Genomic DNA, 22,170 nt, shown 5'->3' with positions numbered 1-22,170 from the left:
AGAGGCTGGCTGCGTCGGCCGCAGAGCATGTCGGGAAATAATTTTAAACTGGAGGGCTTGGAGTTCGCGGGGCTGCGCCTTCCCTCGCGAAGGAGGTTTCAAGTCTACTTTCGATCACAGGAGAGCTTCTGAGAGGGGGCTTCGGGGACGCCTGTCTTTCGTGGGCAGACGCTAGCTCCCGAGGAGTGAGGGTCGCAGAGCCCGCCCGCTAGGGAAGCGGAACCGTCGCTCCCAAGGTGACGTCGCAGGTGTTACCCGCGTCTGAGGGAGTCCAGGTTCCCTCGCTGGCCTTGATGTCCCTTCTGAAGTCACTAGGGATTGCTTCGGTTCTCTCTGGACAGTCATTTTGGCCGCTTTCTTTTTTTTCCCCCAACAAAAACAAAAGAAATCAAAATTTCCTCTCGTCGTAGTCTTGGAGCCAGACTTGAAGAATGATTCGTGAATCTGGAATGGATGACAACGTCATCACGACATATTTTTGGTAAGATGTTTTGGGTGGGTCCTGAATTGGCTATGTACTGCCTTGAACTCTGTTGTGCGGTCGTTGTCTTTGCAATGCTTTTGTGTGTTTAGTTGGGAACCCAGAGGAGTTAACGTGCAGATGAGCGTTGGTATTGGAACAGTCGATTGACAGTTGTGGCAGTATTACAGTGATTAACTCAAGGGCCCTTTTTTCATGAACTAGCCACAAGAGAAGTTTTGGCGAGAGATGTTCTGTGGATACTAAAGAACTGCTGAGAGGGTTAAGACTTGGGAACTATTTCGGACCCTCCCCTTCTGTCAACTGGCAACACAGTAGCTTTACATAATGGGTCATTTGAGGAGTAAATGCAAGGCTAGTACCAGATATGTCCCAGCATAAAGGAGGCTGAGGCAAGAGAATTGTTGTGAGTTCTAGGCCAACCTAAGCAACGCAGTCATTATAAACAAAACACCCCCAAACAAAAGGAGAATAGTTGTTAAAGGCTTGATATTTGTTAAGTGGTTACAAACAAACTTGGAAAATAATGAATGCTTAGCAATTATTGTCACAAATAGCACACTCCATAGAAAAATTAATTCTTTTTTTTTTTTTTTTTTGGTTTTTCGAGACAGGGTTTCTCTGTGGTTTTGGAGCCTGTCCTGGAACTAGCTCTTGTAGACCAGGCTGGTCTCGAACTCACAGAGATCCGCCTACCTCTGCCTCCCAAGTGCTGGGATTAAAGGCGTGCGCCACCACCGCCCGGCTAGAAAAATTCTATAACCTAAACTTAACTGAAATGCACACCAGGAGGCTCACCAGGAATGTGGCCAAGGTCACATCATGGAAATACTTTATGTCTATGGCAAAATGAAAAATGCCTGTTTAAATGCTGCTTCCCTATCTGTGGTGGTTTTTATTTCTTAAACATTGTATATGTGTGTTCACATGTGCTTTGGTGTGGGTATGGTGTCAGAGGAAACTTGCAGAAGTCAGTTCTCGCCTACTGTTTGGGTTTCAGGAATTAAACTCAGGTTATCTCACTTGGCTGCAAGTTCCTTTGCTAGCTGAGCCATCGCCCCAGCCCTGGAGTTTTGAGAATCCAGGTAAAGCAAAGGGGCCAAAGCAGATGGAGGAGGAATTGAAGACGAGGTTACTGTTCCCCTAATTTAGACAGCTGGCTCTTCCAGGTGATTTAGCCTCCCTAGAGAATGTTGCCACCACCCTCCGTTGTGGTATGCCACTCCTGTGGAGTAGGACATGGCCATACCCCCTGAGGTACCTGTGCAGGTCATCTTGCTTTCCAGACCATCCTTGTTATGAGAGCGACTCTAGTCTCAGTTCATCTATCAACAGGTCCATTGACAGTTGCACCATCTTGACTCTATATCCTGTCTGGCTCAGTTTTGTTATGTTTCTGACTGAAGGAGGCTTGGTAAGAAAGGAAATCCCTCACACAGGCAGGTTTGGAAAGCAACAGTTGAGGTATTTCCTCTGCGAGTCAAGTTTTGGCTACAGGGTCTTTCTGGTTTGGGGTTGTGACTGTAAAGATACCCTCCAGCTTTTTGACTAGAAAGTTCACCTCTTTCTGGCTGCTGAGGGTGTTAAGTGGCAAAGCCTGCAGGATTTAGCAGGGCTCTAGCTTGGGAACATGGTTTTCTTTCTCTTTGTTGATCTGGGGCCAGTCTAGTGCCTGGACATTCGGTTGTGTTGCTCTGCAGCCTCCTTCAGGAAAGGGGAGGACAACTGTGAGGTGGCTGCCTCTGCTCCCTTGGGTCTTCCAGCCTCCAAGGGCCCTGGAAGAGAGCCGTCCCCGCGCTGTGCCAGCTGTCGTAAGCGTTCTGTCTTTCCATGTGCTCGTGCAAACTCACCTCATGTCTTCCCTCTCCTTTTGAACTGGGCAGGTCGATTTAGAGGCAACTCCAGGGTCATCATGAAGCCCCTGCTGTGCCCCTTGTTCATGGTGGTCTTGCAGCTTTCCTTGGCCAACATAGATCACATATTTTGACTTACTCTAGAGCTTGTACTGTAAAGTTCTTGTTTTGGTATTTCTCGTCACAGCAAGAGAGCAGTGACTCAGGCAGGAACTAAGAGGTTGTTGTGGAAAAGGTGGGAGTGGGAAGGAAACAGAGTCGGACGTTCCTGTAGAGCAATGTGCAGGAATTATTTTAGTGCTTAGAATTCTAGAGTTACTTTTTTTTTCTTATTGCAGACTATGGATTCTTATAATTCACCTGGACCAACTTCTAGGCGAAGAACCTCAAATCTGAAAGACTATTTTATAGGTGCCACCCCTCTGCAGAAACGGCTGGAATCAGTCAGGAGGCAGAGTTCATTTTTTCCCAGTCCACCTCGGAGAAAATTACCCCAGTGTTCACAGTCGCAGGTATGGTTTGTTTGCCTTTGGGACCGTCAGTGGTTGAAAATATATGAATAAGGATATATCCATTTACATACTACATTTACATACTACATACACACATACATTTCTAGCTGACAGGTAATGAGGAGCAGTTCAGGAAATAATTTCACATTTTAACCACAGTAGCTTTTGTTCCTCCTAATCTCCATTAATCCATTTCATTTCCTCAATATTTTTCTTCTATGACATTGGCATTTTTGAAGAATACAGACTCATACTTTCCCCTGTTTGACTGCAATGTTCCTCATTTTTGTATTTCTTATGTTTCCCAATGTTTAAAGTTTATATTCTTGTCTAGCATTTTTGATAGGTTCATTGGATCTTTGATTCTTTGGTACCTTCAATGTAGTCGTCTCCTCTTGCCCATGGTGTGTGTCTAGTGCCTTTTGGGTTAGGAGTCAAGTTTTGATTCTTATGACGTATAGAAAAGAAATTGCTAGTGCTGGTACTGAAAGTAATAGTTCTCAGCCAGAAAGTTTTTTGGGAGTTTAGGGTGGGGCTACTGGGGTTTTAATGCAGAGCCTTGTATATGTTAAGCTTAGTTCTACCCCTGAACTATATCCTCAGCCTGAGAGACTTTATCCTTCCTTCCTTCCTTCCTTCCTTCCTTCCTTCCTTCCTTCCTTCCTTCCTTCCTTCCTTCCTTTCTTCCACTTGTGAGTTGAGATTACGTGTGTGCACCTATATGACTATATTATTTTGCCTGCATGTATATATTGTACCACATATGTGCCTGAGTGAGTGAGAAGAGGGCACTGGGCTCCTAGAACTGGAGTGACTCATGATCATGATCATCATGTGGGTGCTGAGAACCAAACCCAGCTCTTCTGCCATTTCTCCAACCCCTCTGAGATATTTTATATAAAGATAGAAATGTCTAGTTTAGTGCTTTTTTATAATTTTCCCATCTATTTAATAAGAAAAAGTATGTAACTATTTCAATGAATGCTGTAACTATGACAAACATTGTTCTCAAACCACCCCCACCCCCACACATGCCCTTTTGTTCTAAAAGATACCTGGAGCTGTGAGACCATGTCAGGAAGTGTGGACTGAAGAAGTTCCTCAGGAGGAAGCTAGGAGCTTTGAGACTGTCAATACTTCTATACTCTCCTTGGGGTTTTCTGTTTGTTTGTTTTCCATTTGTTTACTTTTGTTTTTATTTCTTTGAAACAGAATGTTAGCTTATAACTCACTGTGTAAACTGGGCCAGTTTGGCTTTGAACTTGTGGTTGATCTTTCTGTCTGCCCCAGAAGACCTTGGGTTCCAGTTGTATACTACCATGCCTAGCACACATTTATGTTTTAAATTAATTTTTTTTAAGTGAGCATACAAACTGGCTGATTTCCCTGTGGAACGCTCCTATATATGTTATACTTCATAGTTATCTATCCCTCCCCCCCGTCTGATCCTATTCCTCCTCCCAAATAGTTCTCCTTTCTGTGTGTTGTCTTATCTTATTATCCGTACCCTTATGAGCTCTTCCTTCCCTCTCATGGTCCCTTTTCTACTTCCATGACTACAGACACACACACACACCCCTAAATTCTGAATGTTAGAGAAAACACGAGGTACTTGTCTTTCCAAGTCTGGCTTACTTTGCCTAACATAACAATCTCTCATTCTGTCCATTTTCTTACAAATGTCATGACTTCATTTTTCTTTACAGCTTAAAAAATTTTCATTCTGTATTTATAGCACATTTTCTTTTTTTTTTTCTCCCTTTGCCTTGGCTGTCCTGGAACTCACTATGTAGACTAGGCTGGCCTCAAACTCCCAGAGATTCATGTCTCTGCCTCCTGAGTGCTAGAATTAAAAGCAAGCCTGGTCTAACACATTTTTTTTTTATTTAATATGCTCATAAATTGAGCATGTATCTTCCTGGTGTGTTCTTCAGAGTCCTGTGGATGCGTACCCAAGAGTGGTTAGCTGAGTCATCTTTCAGTGTTGTACAGAACCTCCACACTGACTTCATAGTGTGCACTGGTTTTTTGTTTTTGATGGCACTTGTGGTTCTAATAGAGAATAGACAAATGTATTTCTAAGTGTTGTAGTATTATACAAGTGTTGTAGTGTTATACTGAATTAGACTTTGTTGCAGGAAGTGAACTTACTGTCAAGTAATTCTTTAAATTACTCAAGACTAATCAAACTAGATCCTTCAGAACTATTTTTGGTGTCTTGTGGAAGCTCAGGGCTGTGAATGTGCTAGGCATGAGCACTATGCCATTAAGTGACAGCACCACTGTTTTCAAGATATATATGTAGTAGAACATAAGTGTTCATCTGTGAAATAGTTATTCAAATCCTGTGAAATGCCGTTCATTTATATCCAACCATCTAGAGTCAATAAAATAGATAAAATCCTGTCCCCAACAAGCTTGTATTCTGATTGGAAAGGGAGACAAGAAAAATAACACACACACACACACACATACACACATGCATACGCACATGCGCATGCGTGCATACACGTAGGCAGGTGTGTCAAATGCTAGATCATAGTAAGTGCTATGAATAAAAGTGAAAGGCTTAGGAGATAGTGACGGACTTGGCCTGATACATTTACTTTAGAGTGGGCTCCTAGATAGGAACTAAGGACAGATCTGCATGAAATGGAGAACTGTCTTGTATGAACATTCAGAGGAAGAGTTTTCCATATAGAAAGGGAGGCAAAGGCAGAGGACCATTTAATGACCTATAAAGTCCTGCAAGCTCCATTTGAGATTAATCTTAGGACCACAGAATCATGTATCAAGTAGTAAATTTATATTAAATATATAAATTGCTATGATTAAATTTTTATCCATGTTTTTACTTTTTAATACTTTTATCTTAATTTTTTTGTTGTTTTAGGAAGAAATCAATCCTGAGAAGGTGGCATTTCTCCTCCACAAACAATGGACTGTATATAGTTTAACTCCTCTGTATAAATTCTCCTACACTAACCTCAAAGAATATTCTAGACTTCTAAGTGCATTTATTGCTGCTGAAAAGCAAAAAGGACTTGCTGTGGAAGTGGGAGAAGACTTCAACATCAAAGTGATTTTCTCGACTCTACTTGGAGTAAAAGGAACACAAAGGGACCCAGAAGCATTTCTTGTGCAGGTATAGTAATATGTATGTAGCATTTGCTTCACAGAGGGAAAAAAAAAATCTGTCTTTTGTTGGTTTGTAATGGAAATTATAGTGTTTTCTTATTGCTTGTCTGTTTTTTGTTATTTTTAACTCCTAAGCTTGAGATATAAAAAGGTTTTTTGATTACATTTATGTACTTATTTAATTTCATGTGTATATGTATGTGGTTGTTGCCACTGTGTGCTTGTGGAATTTGGAGAACTTACTGGAATTAGCTCTCTCTAACTTGTAGTTTCCTGGGGATAAAACTCAGGCTGTTAGTTGTGGCACCAAGTGCCTTAATTTGCTAAGCCATCTTGCTGGTCCAATTCTTGTATTTTGTTTTGTCTTTTTTTAAATTTAATTTTATATTATAATAATTAGATATAGCTAACATAATTTGTTTCCTACATGTTTAGGAAATTTTTTTGTGGGTGGAATGTGATGTTGACTTTAGAAAACACACAGCGGTATAAAGGAAGCTTAAGAAACTTGTGCTTGCAAGATGGCTCAGCAAGTCAAGATGTGTGGGCAAGGCTGGAGGTCTGGGTTCCATACCTGGAACCAAAGGTGGAAGGAAAGAGAACGGTTTCCACAAAGGTGTCCTCTGATCTTACGTTCCGTTCACACACCTTGAATCATGCATTCACATACACACAAGAATACCTTCTTAGCCGGGCGGTGGGTGGCGCGCGCCTTTAATCCCAGCACTTGGGAGGCAGAGGCAGGCGGATCTCTGTGAGTTCGAGACCAGCCTGGTCTACAAGAGCTAGTTCCAGGACTGGCTCCAAAACCACAGGGAAACCCTGTCTCGAAAAACCAAAAAAAAAAAAAAAAAGAAAAAGAAAAAGAATACCTTCTTAAAAATAATAATTTAACATTTTGGTATACATATATTTGTTTATCTGGATCAGTATAGTCTTTTTTTTTTTTTTAATATTTATTTATTTTTATTATGTATACAATATTCTGTCTGTATGCCTGAAGGCCAGAAGAGGGCGCCAGACCTCTTTACAGATGGTTGTGAGCCACCATGTGGTTGCTGGGAATTGAACTCAGGACCTTTGGAAGAGCAGGCAATGCTCTTAACCACTGAGCCATCTCTCCAGCCCCATGGATCAGTATAGTCTTAAAATTGGGATCTAACTGTCCATACTTTGTGTTTTGCCTGTAGATAATTACTCATAATTAGGAATTCTACATTTTTGTAGATATAGAAATGAATGTTCTAGTTCTTTTCTTTCTTTCCTCTGTTTGTTTTTCAAGATAGGGTTTCTTCCTGTCTATCCTTGAACTTGCTCTGTAGACCAGGCTGGCTTCGGACTCACAGAGATCCATTTGCCTCTGCCTCCAGAGTGCTGGGATTAAAGGTGTGTGCCACCACTACCTGGCTTCTACTTCTTTTCCGTTGAGATAAAACACTGACCAAAAGCAACTTGGAGAGGAAAGAATTTATAAATTGGCAAACCCTTCCAGTACATACAGTTCGTGAGAAAAGCCCAGGCAGGAACTCGAGAGACCAGAAGGAACACTGCTTACTAGCATTCTCCTTACAGCCTTTTCAGTTTGCTTTCTTACACGATCCAGGCCCATCTGCGCACAATCCCTTATCAATCATTAATCAAGAAATGCCCCAGAGATTTGTCTACAAGGCCAGTCTGGTGTAGAAATGCCTTGATTGATGTTCCCTTTTCCCAGATGGCTGTATGAAGCATGATTAATAAAAACTCAGAGAGCTGGGCGGTGGTGGCGCGCGCCTTTAATCCCAGCACTCGGGAGGCAGAGGCAGGCGGATCTCTGTTAGTTCGAGACCAGCCTGGTCTAGAAGAGCTAGTTCCAGGACAGGCTCCAAAACCACAGAGAAACCCTGTCTCGAAAAACCAAAAATAAAAATAAAAACTCAGAGAGAGACGGTCCAAAAAGCAAAACAGCCAGCCACTGGCTCTTAACACTGCCACAGTGGAAAATAGCCATCCTGCCTCCAGGAAACCTCAGAATGAGACTGAGGCTGAGAGCTGTCTCTTTCCATTTTATATTCCTCTCTAGGACTGGGATTAAAGGTGTGCACAACTGCCACCTGATCTCTATGGCGAGCAAGTGTGGCTACTGGGTTAAATTAAAGGTGTGTGTTATTGCTGCCTGGTCTATAAGGCTGACCAATGTGGCTGTTTTATTTTTCTGTGATACTCAGGCAAGTTTTATTTACTAAAATACAAGTGAAGGGGCTGGAGAGATGGCTCAGAGGTTAAGAGCACTGCCTGCTCTTCCAAAGGCCCTGAGTTCAATTCCCAGCAACCACATGGTGGCTCACAGCCATCTGTAATGGGGTCTGGTGCCCTCTTCTGGCCTGCAGGCATATGCACAGACAGAATATTGTATACATAATAAATATTTTAAAAAAAAAATAAAATACAAGTGAAATGCCACTACAGCTGTAGCTGTATCAAGGTGACTGAAAACTAACACACTATTATTCATTGGATCTTTTTTTTTTTTTTTTTTTTAGGTTTTAGCTCCTAGAAGAAAAAATTTAATAAAATCATGTGCATTATATCATCTCATATGGTACGTGATGCCATGTGACTCTCAGAAATACAGTGCTTCATATTTCTTCCTGTAAATTGTGCAGGAAAACCTACCGTTCTATTAGTTAAGAGATTTGATTTTGTTTTTGAGACAGAGTCTCACTGTATAGCCCTGGATTTGCTGACTTAGAACTTTCTGTATTGACCAGAAGGTCCTGGAACTTGAGATCCTCTTAAGTTCAAAATTAAAAGTGTGTCCTGCCACACCCTGCCACATTTGCCTCTCCCTCCCCAAGGTCTTCCTGTCTAGCACTGGCTGGCCTGGAACTCACAGAGATCTGACTGTCTCTGCCTTCTAATTTCTGGGATTAAAAGTTTGTGTAACTGTGCCCAGCTCAGATGAACTAATCTTAACCTTTGAAAATGGAAATTAAATGTAGCAAGAATAATAAAAACCCAGAGACAGATATTGGGATTCAACCTGAAGATTAGAAAAGCAAAGCAGCCAAGCCACTAGAGAGCTCTTACCTCTAACGAATCCTCAGATTTGTTATAGGTAACAAATTCCCGCCTCATATTCCTCTCTAGTGCTGGGATTAAAGGTATGTGACTCCCTAGTACTGGGTTTAAAGGTGTGAACTGCCGCCACCAGGATCTGTTTCTACATTGATCTTGTATAGCTCATTGTGGCCTTGAACTCAGACATCCATCTGCTTCTGTCTCCCAAATCCTGGGATTAAAGGTGTGTGACACCACTGCCTGGCCTCTACTGGCTTAGTTTTGCCCTCTGATCTTCAGACAAGCTTTATTTATAAAACATAAATTAAATATCACTATATTTCCCCTTTTTGTCTAAAATAAAAAGGACTATTACTAATATAAGAAAAACTATATGCAATAGGTTTATTATTATATTATTATAATATATAATATAATTATAATATAGTTATTATAATATTATTACAATAACTATAATTTATGCAGGCAATAAATACATCAACAATGTCTAGTCCATTTTCATTTGACAAATTCAGAGAAAATACTCCATATTTATCTTATCTTGGTGAGTCCAACGTCTTGTACGTAATTTAATTTCTATCATAATTTGCTTTACTATCCAAAACTAGCTTTTGATATCTCTCCACCTTATATACTTTACATTTCTTTAGTGAATTTCTTTTCTGAGTCTCATAAACAATAAAAACTATGACTATAACTATCTAGTCTTCAATTACCTCAGAGATTCAAGAAGGAAATAATATTAACTGAGTAATTAGGAAGTATAAGCAAGCGATTTCCAAAAAGTGTGAGAAATGACAGAAACAGCTGGTTGCCTAGACAGTCACTGAAAATTCTTCCAACACATCCATCTTCAGCCTGCAGGCCTAGAATATCTCACAGACTTTTCTGTGAAGCAGGGTTTTTGAAGGACTATCCTGCTTTGTCTGGGCAAGTTTTGCCAGTCACTCTCTTTTGTTTCCTGCTTGTCCCATTAGGACAGCACATGTCAGCAGTTGAGGCAAGGACACTTTCTTGTCCAGTGGCCTACTTTTGCCACAAGGAAAGCAAACTCCAGGTGGAGTTTCTTCAATGCCTATCATCTTTGAAGTAGATTGATGTTGTCAGGAGCAGACATGTCTCATTATCATAAAAAAAAAAAAAAGAACCTAGGTTATTAAAACATCTTAAATGCCCTATTATATAGATCTCTGAAGTGTTTGAAGATGACCTGTTTATTTAAAATATATCTGTTTGACCTTGAAAACATACCTAATGTGACTGCAAGTTCAACTATATGATAAACTACTAACTTGCATTTCCTTATTATCCTAAACAAGTTGATAATAATAATTTTCAAGGACTAGAAATTTGCATTACATTGTTAAATGAATTATATAGGTACAATACCTTGAATGAAAGGAAAAACATATGTACAGTATGCTCTAACAAAATTAATCTCAAATTTGTATCAATATACAAAGTTTAATCCAATGTAAAACATTTAAAACTGTTGGACCCTGAAGTCCAACTACCAGGAGAAGTCGCCCCAAGAGACCATCTCTCATACCACAGTTGATGTAAAAGCATGAGGATTTTATTACTCCTGTCATGACAGGGTCTTTCAGCATTCAAGAAGCCAGAAAGACTGGTACAGGCTACTTTTAAAGCAAAAAGCCACAAAAGGAAGGGCGGTGTCTGGGGGTTGTTCTTTAACTATTATGATTGGCTTATTTAAAAGGGCTATTACCAATAATTGGCTGGAGAGTGGTTGCCAGATCAGATGAGGTAAGAGGAAACATCTGAGGGTTACTTTGTAAAAAGGGACTGAGTCAAAATACCAGGAACTGAGTCAACACCTAAGGGTTATCTTGCCCCTATTCAATAACTGAGTTCTATTTTAGGACTCAGGGAGATGACGGAAAGTTTCCAACATTTTAGTACGTGCATGTATAGTTGTTAGATCCTTGGTTCCCAGGGAGCGGGGAGCACTACTGCTGAGAGACCTCAAAATTGGCCTCAGAGTTGTCAGAAATGGCTTTAGAGTTATTTTAGAGTTCTACAAAACTAGTTCTTTCTAAAAGTAGATTCAATAAACTACCTTTTTATTTTTATCACATCTATATTACCTCTATTTTCCTTTCAAAGTAGATTCTCCCCTTTTATCCTATCTGTATCTCCCTTTTTTCTTTTCAAAACATGAACTCTGAGTCTAATTTCCTTTGTTCAAATTTCCTCCTGACTGTAATCAATAACAACTTGTAACCAGCTCCCCTAAAGAATGACAAATATTCATAAGCCATTGAATGGCCAAAATCTATCCACTGCACCTCTTGGGAATGTGGGCATCTTATTCTTAAATTTACTTTCTGCTGTCTGGGGGGGTGACAGCAATTTTAGGGAATCCTGAAAAGAAAATTTTTGGTTAATTGTCAAGTCCTGAGAGAGGTAGCTTTATCATTTGTTTTTTCGTCTCTGAGTAATGGGAAAGTGCAGGGTTTATCTTAAGTCATGGCTAGAGTAGTCTGTAAGGCTGGATCTTCTCAGCTAGCCACCTCAAAATTATCTTGAACATATTGTAGTCCACAGCCAATCTCTAGGAGTTGTTTTTCAGTTTAGTGATGTTATCATAGTCCTGGAAGAATTGTTGTTGTAGGGCCCCATCCTCCTTTTGAAGACTTCAAAGGTCGCTGTTAGGCTCATAATTCACCACAGGAAACTGATAGAGACACAAACCTGAAATCATGTATAGGAAGGTAGAGAAAACCTTTTTCTAATATTAGTTAGTACTCTATATGGCCATTAATATCAAGACAAAAAAAGTTGGTTTTGAGATAGGGTTTCTCTGTAGCTTTGGAACCTGTCCTGGAACTAGCTCTTGTAGACCAGGCTGACCTTGAACTTACAGAGATCCGCCTACTTCTGCCTCCTGAATGCTGGGATTAAAGGTGTGCACCACCACTGCCCGGCAAGACAAAAAGTTTTATATATATAACAAACATATATATCTCTTATAAATTTTATACCTTAAGAAATGCTATTAAAGAGCCAATATAAAACTAAAATATTATGAGATTACTAGCACTAAAATAGTCCTTAAATTTTTGTTTTTCTTCTGTTATATATCACATGACTCTTCTGACATGAGACAGATTTGGGATTTCACTTTTAATATGTAACATGTGGTCCTGCTTGTTGGGGTTTATGTCCTGCCCTGTTTCCCACAGTCAGCAAGTCCCAAAGAAAATCACAGAAGTCTACATAAGTTATAAAACTGATTGGCCCATTAGCTCAGGCTTCGTATTAGCTCTTATAATGTATATTAACCCATTTTTCTTATCTATTTAGCCACATGGCTCGGTACCTTTTTCAGCAGGGTAGATCACATCTTGCTTTTTTGGTGGTCTGGGCAGGAGTGGGAGGAATGGGCTTCCTCCTTCCCAGAATTCTCCTGTTCTCATTGCCCCGCCTCTACTTCCTGTCTGGTTGACCCACCTATATTTCCTGCCTGGCCAATCAGCGTTTATTTAAAATATGATTGACAGAATACAGACAATTTTCCCATACCACTTCCCCCTCTTTTTTTTTTTTTAAACAAAGGAAAATATCCATAGTCCTTTTTTGGGAATGTGGGTGTAGTATTCCAGGCTACTTCCTGCTGGTTGGGGGCACTGGTAATCTTATGGGGACCTAAAGAAAATTTAGAGTTATGATCAAGTCCTGACTGGAGTATCCTGTGAGGCTTGATCATCTCAGGCAGCATCTTGAACCTGTTCTAGATGTAGAACTCAGACATCTGGGCCATCTGTTCCTACTGGAGATTTTTTAGGTGATCTTACTTGATCAAGCCTGATTTTTCTTAATTTAGAATGAATCCAAAGCCTTTTGTTTCCTGTGGAAACAAAAGCAAAATCTCTTCTCCAAAGTAACATCTTATGTATTTATTTATTTATTTATTGTGTGTACAATATTCTGTCTGTGTGTATGCCTGCAGGCCAGAAGAGGGCACCAGACCCCATTACAGATGGTTGTGAGCCACTATGTGGTTGCTGGGAATTGAACTCAGGACTTTTGGAAGAGCAGGCAATGCTCTTAACCTCTGAGCCATCTCCCCAGCCCCCATAAAGTAACATCTTTTGACTTCAACTTTGAAGTCAAGGTATTTTCAAAATACCTATCTTGGGTTAATTCAGCAGCATTTATAAACAAATATCCTTTAGCAGCTGTTGCTTCTTTCTCAGTATCCAAACAATTTAAAGAGAGCATAATAACATACAATATCAAGATTCTCTGTGTATTTTTCATCTTTACATGGCTTTATTTTAACCTCTATTTCTTTTATTTTTACTTTTAGCTTTTGGCTTTTTGAGACAGGTTCTCTGTGTATCTTTGTCCTGGAACTCCTCTCTGTTCTTCTGACCCTATACATTCAACCCATCTTGTGCTCTGCTGTACCTAAGATAAAGTTCCAACCTTTAAAAACTGAACATTTACATCCGGAATTTGGATAACAAGATTCTGATGAAATTATTGTTACGTCTGCACTGGTGTCTGCCAGACCTTCAATGACATCATTTATTCATATTTTTAATTTTGGTATTTGTTCATTTATAGAAATTTGCTGCAATACTTGCTTTATGATATCTCCTGAATTTTTTGTTCTCTTTTCTATTTCTATTCTATTCTATTCTATTCTATTCTATTCTATTCTATTCTATTCTATAGCAGTATGGTTTCTTACAGTAGACATTATGTTCTTTAATTTACTGTTAAAGTCAGTCTTTGTAAGAAATCCATAAAGGCTTCCTTTGGGCCCTGTTTAGCTTTAGTAAATGACTCAATTTTCTTTCCTATTTCTCCAGTTCTATCTCAAGCATTCGAAGCTACTGTGCGGCCTACAACCAGGATGTGGTCATCATATATAGCCTGCCTTTCCATAGTATTCTCCTCCAAGAATTTAATCTTGGGAGGTTTCCCTACCTCTGGCTTTACTCCATTGTTCAATAATCTTAGCCTCTTCTCTGAACCAGGCACTCCATTATAATTGTGGACTGGATGTAAAATACCTTTAACCAAGTCTGTCCAGTTGTTAGGGATAATTGTATTACAAACTGACCATGAGTTTAACTTTTGTTTCACAAAAGGTGAATGCTTGCCACATGAGACTATTGCTTTCTCGAATCTCCTTAAATCTAATATTGGCACAGGAGTCCAGTTAGCTGTAACAGAGCCTCTGCCATTTGGCAATTCCTTTAAGGTTACTGGATATATTAAGGTTGGTTGTTTGAAAACCTTAGGCTGTTCCTCTCTATTCTTATAATGCAGTGCTGACTCTCTATGAAATTCTTCTGTCTGGATTTGAATATCTCTGTGATTTATTTGTTTTTCCTAAGGCCTGTATTTTAGCACTCAGATTAACCAACTATTAGTGATAAGATGAAAATGATAAAGCTGATGTTTACAATTGATATTACATAAATCCCATCTAAATTAGATATCCTCTCATTTAATTGTTCCATTTTCAAAATGTTTAGTATATTATCATACAGAGACCCAAATTTCTCCATTGTAATGGTTTTTCTCACTTATTTTTTATTTTGTAAAGCTTGAGTTGGTTTTTTTTGTATCTTCTTCATCCATAAGATTTGTAGATTAGATTAGTGATATAGATGCCCATAGCTAAGGATAACTATGCCACGTTATTATTAAACTTATGTAGTTACTTAATAACAATAAAGAAATGATTTTGCCAAAAAAAAAAAATGAAATTATACAGCTGGGCATGGTGATGCATGCCTTCAGTCTCAGCATTTGAGAGGCAGAGGCAAGCAGATAGGTTTCCGAGTTTGAGGCTATCCTGTTCTATGCAGTGGCTTCCAGTACAGCCAGCCAGTCTGAAAAACAAAGCAAAACAAAGCAAAATAATAATAATAAATGTGGCTGAAAGTATAGAGAACTTGGAACCTTCATGCAATGCAAAAAAAATTTGCAGCAACTTTAGAAAGCAATAGGTTTCAAAATCTCATTTATTTTTTTAAATTTTATTATTTTTTTGATTTATTTATTTTTATTATGTTTCAACATTCCTTCTATGTATGCTTGCATGCCAGAAGAGGGTACCAGGTCTCATTATAGGTAGCTGTGGTTGCTGGGAATTGAACTCAGGACCTTTGGAAGAGCAGACAATGCTCTTAACCTCTGAGCCATCTCTCCAGCCCCCCTTAATGATCCTTTATTAAGAAATACATTGGGGTCAGGCAGTCAGCACTTGGAAGGTAGAGACAGGTGGATCTCGGAGTTCAAGGCCAGCCTGGTTTACAGAGCAAGTTCCAGGTTATTTTTATCTTTGGAGGCCCACCACCCAACTCCCAAATAAATACACAGAGACTTATACTTACTTATGAATGCCTGACCTTAACTTGGCTTGTTTCTAGCCAGCTTAACTTATTCCAACTACCTTTTGCGTCCGAGATTTTACCTTTCTCTGTTCTATATACCTCTCTTTCCTTCTTATTCATGGCTGGCTGGGTGGCTGGCTCCCGGCGTCATCCTTTCCTTTTCTTGTCCCTCCCTCTTCCCTCTCTCTCCTCTATTTGTTCTATTTGTCTGCCAGCGCCACCTATCTCTCTCTCCTGCCTAGCTATTGGACGTTCAGCTCTTTATTAGACCAGTCAAGTGTTTTAGACAGCCAAAGTAACACAGCTTTACAGAATTAAACAAATGTAACATAAAAGAATGCATTTTTACATCATTAAACAAATGTTTTACAACAAAACCCTGTCTTGAAAAACAAAAGCTAAGATGGAGCAATGATTTAAATGTTGCCCTGGTTTAGTACTTTAACAAAAACTATCATGAATGTTTTGAAGGTATGTCTGCTATGTAATTCACAATGGGAAATTTGAATCTTTGGGAAAATAAGATTTTAAACTATCTTGAACAAATTTGCACAGTGGACCAAAATGAAAGAACTTTAAATTTGGTAGAAGTAAATTTACTGCCTTAATCGTGGTTGAGGGGAGATTTACATTTTACATATAATAGCAAAAATGAATGATTTAGGCCTTTTAAATTAGATTTATTAATTTTATTTTATGTGTGTTTTGCCTATATGTATGTCTGACTACATGTGTGCTTGGTGCCCTTGGAGGTCAGAAGAGGCTATCAGATCCCTTGGAACTGAGATTATGGATGGTTGTGAACCACCATGTGGGTGCTGGCACTCAAACCTGGTCTTCTGCAAGAGCAACAAGTGCTCTTCACTACTGAGCCATCTCTTCAGCCCTGGGCATTTTCTTTAAAGCTGTCAACTAAAAACTAGAGGTCTGTAATCTTAGTTATATTAACAGTACAATCTAGGTCAAAAATGGTGATCTAATCAGATTTTTTTTTTTCTGATCTAGTGCCTTGTATACATTACATACTTTTCCATAGAGTTTGTTTCTTAGGGCCTTGTGTGTAAACTTTTCTGAAATAAATATATTCACTTTTAGATGGCTCTTATGCATAAGAAGTTCAGAGAAGAGTCTTGTGAGTGTATGTCCTAGGAAGAGTGGGTTGAAGGCAGTAGAGACCTTGAATTTGACCGTGTATGTGTTATGGACCAGCAGGTGTCTGAAGGGCCTTTCCTATAGAAGAGAGATTAGGTTTTATTTGTCTTACATGCCCGTAATGAAGAAGGTGATGCAGTGGATGGGAACTGTATGGAACAGTTTAAGCTGATGGAAAGAGCTGCTGTGGGAAATGGCAAAATGTAAGCTGTTGGTGTGGGGAACTTGTGTAGCCCTTCTACAGTCGAGTTGTTATTTTTCTTCCCCAAGATATTGTACCTGAATGTACCATATAAGGATTTCCTAATTTGATTTTTGGCAAGATCTTGTCATCTACTTTATCTGTAGTATAGAAAAATATTGGCCAAAAGTCATTATTTTGATAAGCCCTAATAATGATTAGAAAAGCTCCTCATTGAGGTTTTGTATCAACTATTGTTATTACTTTAATTTAGTTTTTTTAATGAAGTAAAGTTGGAGCTTATTAAGAATCAGTTTTAGTACATATTTAATTACAGATATTAGGGGAGAGAAACAGTATTTAAAAAAGGACAGTATTTTAAAAAAGGAGTCGGACATGGTGACTCACACATGTAATCCAGCACTTTGTTTTGGGTTCTTGTTTTGTGTTCTTTTTAAAAAATGTGTTTTTATTAGCATATGTAAATTACTTATAATAATGGGTTTCATACATGTGTATGATATATTTTGATCATTATCCCTGTGGCCCCCCCACTCCTGCTGTTCTCCCTCCTCTTTCCAACTAGTTCCCCTTCTACTTTCCAGGAGTTTAGTTAGGGCTGCTTACAGGAACATGGCTGAGGGGTTATTTATTGCCACATAGGCACCTCCAGTGGCTTTTCCACTAATGAAAACCATTAACTGCCTGTATATCCTCAGGGGTGAGTGGGGCTTTGTGAGATTTTCCCTCTTTCAAGTCAGAATGTTTATGAACCCAATCTTCTGCAGGTAATCCCAGCTTCTGAGAATTCCAGAGTGCAGTGCTAGGTCTTGCCCAGAAGACAGCATGCCATATCACTTCCACCTCTTCCTCTGGCCCTACTCGCCCATGAGTGCTGTTCCCCAAGGGTTAGGAGTGATACAGGTCTATTTAACCTCCACTTACTCTCAGCTCTGGCCAGTTGTAAGCATCTGTGGTAACTGTGGCCCACAGCAAAAAGAAACTTCTCTGATCAAAGATGATAGTATTTATTCATCTATGAGCACAACATAAATATTTTTAAAGGCAATTTGGTAGGGACTTTGTGTCCACTAAGCAATAAAAGAGAAGCACTTTGCCCACTAGAGCCTATGTTTATAGTCTGGACATGAACTTCCTGTGGAGCAGCCTCTAATCGGAAGTCTATTCTCCCTCTCCCTCTCCCTCTCCCTCTCCCTCTCCCTCTCCCTCTCCCTCTCCCTCTCCCTCTCCCTCTCCCTCTCCCTCTCCCTCTCCCCCTCCCTCCCTCCCTCCCTCCCTCCCTCCCTCCCTCCCTCCCTCCCTCCCTCCCTCCCTCCCTCTCTCTCTCTCTCTCTCTCTCTCTCTCATTTGGGACAGTATCCCATAGACTAGGCCAGCTTCAAACTTGTTTTATAACCAAGGCTGACCTTGAACTCCTTGTCTTCCTGATTCAACCTGGAATAATGAGCATGTGCCACCACGCTTGGCCTTGTTTTTAATATACTCATTAATTTTTGAGAAGATAAAATTTAGGAGCAAATGGTCTTTCGAACTTAATGAACTTGTTTTACTTTCCCTTGTAGATTTTCTCAAAGTCTCAGTCATCACGTGAGCACAGAGAGGGTAAAGTGCTGTGGACTGGTTGGTTCTGCTGTGTGTTTGGAGATAGTCTTCTGGAGACTGCTTCCGAAGATTTCACCTGTCTACCCTTGTTCCTTGCAAATGGAGCAGAGGCCAATACATCCTTGATTGGAGGCTGGTTTCAGAAGACTTTTGACTGTTGCTTCAGTCCTTTAGCAATCAGTGCATTTAATCTTTCCTGGATGGCTGCCATGTGGACTGCTTGCGAAATGGACCATTACACGACTACCACTGAATTTTTTTGGTCTGTGCCCTGTAGCCCTCAAAGCTTGGATATTTCTTATGCAATTCATCCAGAGGATGCAAAAGCTTTATGGGACAGTGTCCACAAAACACCTGGGGAGATTACCCAGGAGGAAGTCGACTTATTTATGGACTGCCTTTATTCACACTTCCACAGGCATTTCAAAATTCACTTATCAGCCACAAGATTGGTTCGTGTCTCGACATCTGTAGCTTCAGCACACACTGATGGGAAAATAAAGGTTAGTTTGAACACATCTAATTAAATTCCTTTTTGTCATGTTTTCCATATGTGTGGTGATTATATTTTTACATGGGGAAATACACTTGACTGCATAGTAGTTCAAGACAATAGACTTATTTTCTGCTTTATACATGTCCTCCCAATGCCTCTGACCACCTAGAGCCAGTCTTAAAGAGGAAGGGCACTGTGTACTGTGCACTGTAGAGCTGAATAATGTGAACTACCCTCAAGCAATGGAAATTTTCAAAATTGACAGATTTTGAAATAATTATTAAAGTAGCAGCATTTTATGTGTGGGATAAGATTATAACCAGTGACAGAATGCCATCTTTGCCTTTTAGATTTTTTAAAATTGCTATTAGACAGGAAATCACAGAGAAATGGTTTTCATGTTCTATAAAGAAACAGATAGTTGGCTCCTAAGATATATGTGTGTGTGTGTGTGTGTGTGTGCGTGCGCGCATGTGTGTGTGTATATATATGTATAAATTTTTATTTCTGTACATGGGTGTTTTGCCTGCATGTATGTCTCTATGCACCATGTGTGTGCCGTGCTCATAAAGGACAGAAGACAAAACCTTTGGATGCACTGAAACTGGAGTTTGGTCGTGAGCTGTCATGTAGGTGCTGGGAATTGAATCTGGGTCCTCTGGAACAGCAGCCAGTGCTCTTAGCCACTAAGCTATTGCTTCAGCCCTCTTAAGACATATTTAAATACATGTTTCTATATACATCCAGGGACTCTTTGCTATTATTTTGTCATTGTTAACACTCTTAACAGAGTTTAATTCTACCTTTTCTTTCTACTTTTAAATTTTTGATGTGTATTTGTCCTTTTGTGTGTATATGTTAGGAATTCAACATAGTGTCTTGAACACTGGGCAAGTACTCAGCCACTGAGCTACATACCCTCTTTCTGTCATATTTGTACATACTTATCTGCATGGTATGACACAGAAAAAGTGAGTTATAGTAATTAGCACTCCTATCTCTATCTTTTCCTAATTACTTTGAAAGAGTTAATAAATTATAGACTATAGTTACTCAACTGTGCTATAAAAACATTAGAACTAATCCCTCCTAACTGGGTTTATTTTACTACCCATTATGTAACCCCACTCCATCTCCTAGCTGTTGGTGACCACTATTTTCTTTTATGAGATTTGTTTTGTTTTGAGGAAAGGTTTCATGTAGCTCAGGCTAGCCTTGAACTCATTAGCTGAAGATGATGTTGAATTCCCAATCCTCCTGCCTCTCCTCAAAAGTACTGGCATTATAGGTGTGTACCACTACTCATCGGGATCAATGTTCTTAGCTTTTACAGATGAATGACAGCATGCCATATTTGTCTTTCTGTGCCGAGTAGATAGTAATTCTAATTTTTAGAACTACACTGTATATTTATTCTATGTTTTATTTTAAAACAAGGAAATCAAAGCCAACATAAGTTTAAGTGACACATTGAAGATAGAGCAGAAAGAAAAGGATGTATGGGGCTGGCATTGTGGGCATGGCATGGCTCAGTGGGTGAGGAGGTTTACTGCAGACCGATAGGATGACCTGACTTTGGTCCTTGGACCCCACATGTTGGAAGGAGAGAACTGACTCCTGAAAGCTAGCGTCTGACTCCCACACGTGCTGTGGCATGCACACACATCCACAAAGGCACAAAACAAACAATTTTTTATAAAAAGGAAAGGAGGCACTATTTGAACTGAGTACTGAATAACTCACATTTTTAAAGTGGAGGTCAAGATGAAACAATAGGCTGGAAGTAATTTTAATAAGAAGAGCTAAGGATTAAAAACAAAAGGAATGCTTCTAATTCTAGCACCTGTGGATGGAGGCAGGAGCGTCAGTAGTTCAGGGTCGTCCTTGGTAAAGGGAGCGCAAAGCTGGCACTGGCTACCTCACACCTTGTCTCAAAAAAACTAAGATAAGGACTGGAGAGATGGCTTAGTGATTAGGAGCATGTACTGTTCTTGCAGAGAACCTGAGAGTCTAGTTCCTACTACTCATACCGGGTAGGTCACAACTACCTGTAACTTAGCTCCAGAAGAACTGGCCTTTTAAAATTGGTTTTAACCAGGCTCGGCTGGTGGAGAACTGCATTGCTCTCACAGAAGATCTGAGTCTGGTTCCCAGCACCCACGCCAGGCAGTTCACAACTACCTGTAAATCCAGTTCTGGGAGAGCAGTGCCTCTGGCCTCTTCTGGCACTTGGATTCATGTGCGTATACCTACACACACAACTATGTGATTAAATAAGTAAAATCAACAAAAACCATGGCAAAAATAAAACAGAAAAACAATATCAAATTGCTTTGTCATAATACTATCTTAATTTAAAATTTTTTCTTTTTTTTTCTTTTACAGATTCTGTGTCATAAATACCTTATTGGTGTGTTGGCCTATATGACAGAACTGGCAATTTTTCAAATTGAGTGAATTCTAGTATGGACTCTAAGTGATGTATTATAAACCCTTTCAGTTACTTTCTGAGTTGCTATTCCAAGTGGGAGAGTGGAAGAAATGTAGCACCTGTTTTCTCATGGTGCCTTTGCAGTTGCCCGGGTGGATCTGAAACACAGCAGTGGTCATGGGTGAGCCGTAGTTATGTGCTTGTGTGTCCATAGATCACTGTGGTCCCGTTATGTATAAATGCTGTAGAAGATGCTGAATTGTTAATCAAATAAACATATCTAAAATCTGGTGTTTCTGATTTAGCTTATTTATTCTGTTGGTGAGGCTTGCCTCTGAGGTTCCTTTTAAGTTCCTCAATTTTCCATTTCCAGTTTTCCCTCAGATTTTTTAAAATTAATTATTATTGATTCTATTTCCACTTTTAGATCTTGAACTATTTTTATCAATTCCACTCCACTATTTGTGTTTTCATAGATTTCTTTAAGGGATTTATTCATTTCCTCTTTAGAAACCTCTATCATATTCATAAAGGCTATTTTAAGATCTTTGTCTTGCAATTCAGCTATGTTGCACTTCTCAGGGCCCACCATGGTAGGGTTGCTTGGCTGTTAAACTCATATGTCAGTGTCTAACTCATCCAGCATTGGAGAAGCTTCTTTCTGCAGCAGATAGGGATAACAGAGACTTACAACCAGATATTACACAGAGAATGAGCGACCTTGGAACACTCAGGCCTAAATTGGATGTTTCCCTTAAGGTTCCCCTTGACCCTCATTCTTAGATCTCTGGGAACCCTGTGGAAGAGGAGGATGGAAGAGTATAAGAGTCAGAGGATGGAGAACACCAAAAAAATCAAGATTCTCT

The 22,170-nt window shown here is 39.6% G+C and overlaps 1 protein-coding gene across 1 annotated transcript; it reads left to right on the top strand.

Annotated features, from left to right (window-relative positions):
* The first annotated feature begins 62 nt into the window (after nt 1-62).
* Nucleotides 63-21,554, top strand: Cenpl (centromere protein L). Its single transcript, XM_057770155.1, has 5 exons — nt 63-481; nt 2,673-2,846; nt 5,740-5,991; nt 18,338-18,880; nt 21,259-21,554. Exons 2-5 carry the CDS (start codon nt 2,676-2,678, stop codon nt 21,328-21,330), a joined length of 1,038 nt encoding a protein of 345 aa, XP_057626138.1. The 5' UTR covers nt 63-481; nt 2,673-2,675; the 3' UTR covers nt 21,331-21,554.
* The last annotated feature ends 616 nt before the right edge of the window (nt 21,555-22,170 follow it).

The sequence above is a fragment of the Chionomys nivalis genome, chromosome 5 (assembly GCF_950005125.1).
Source record: "Chionomys nivalis chromosome 5, mChiNiv1.1, whole genome shotgun sequence".
Classification (NCBI taxonomy): domain Eukaryota; kingdom Metazoa; phylum Chordata; class Mammalia; order Rodentia; family Cricetidae; genus Chionomys; species Chionomys nivalis.
This window is presented reverse-complemented; position numbering and strand designations above follow the sequence as displayed.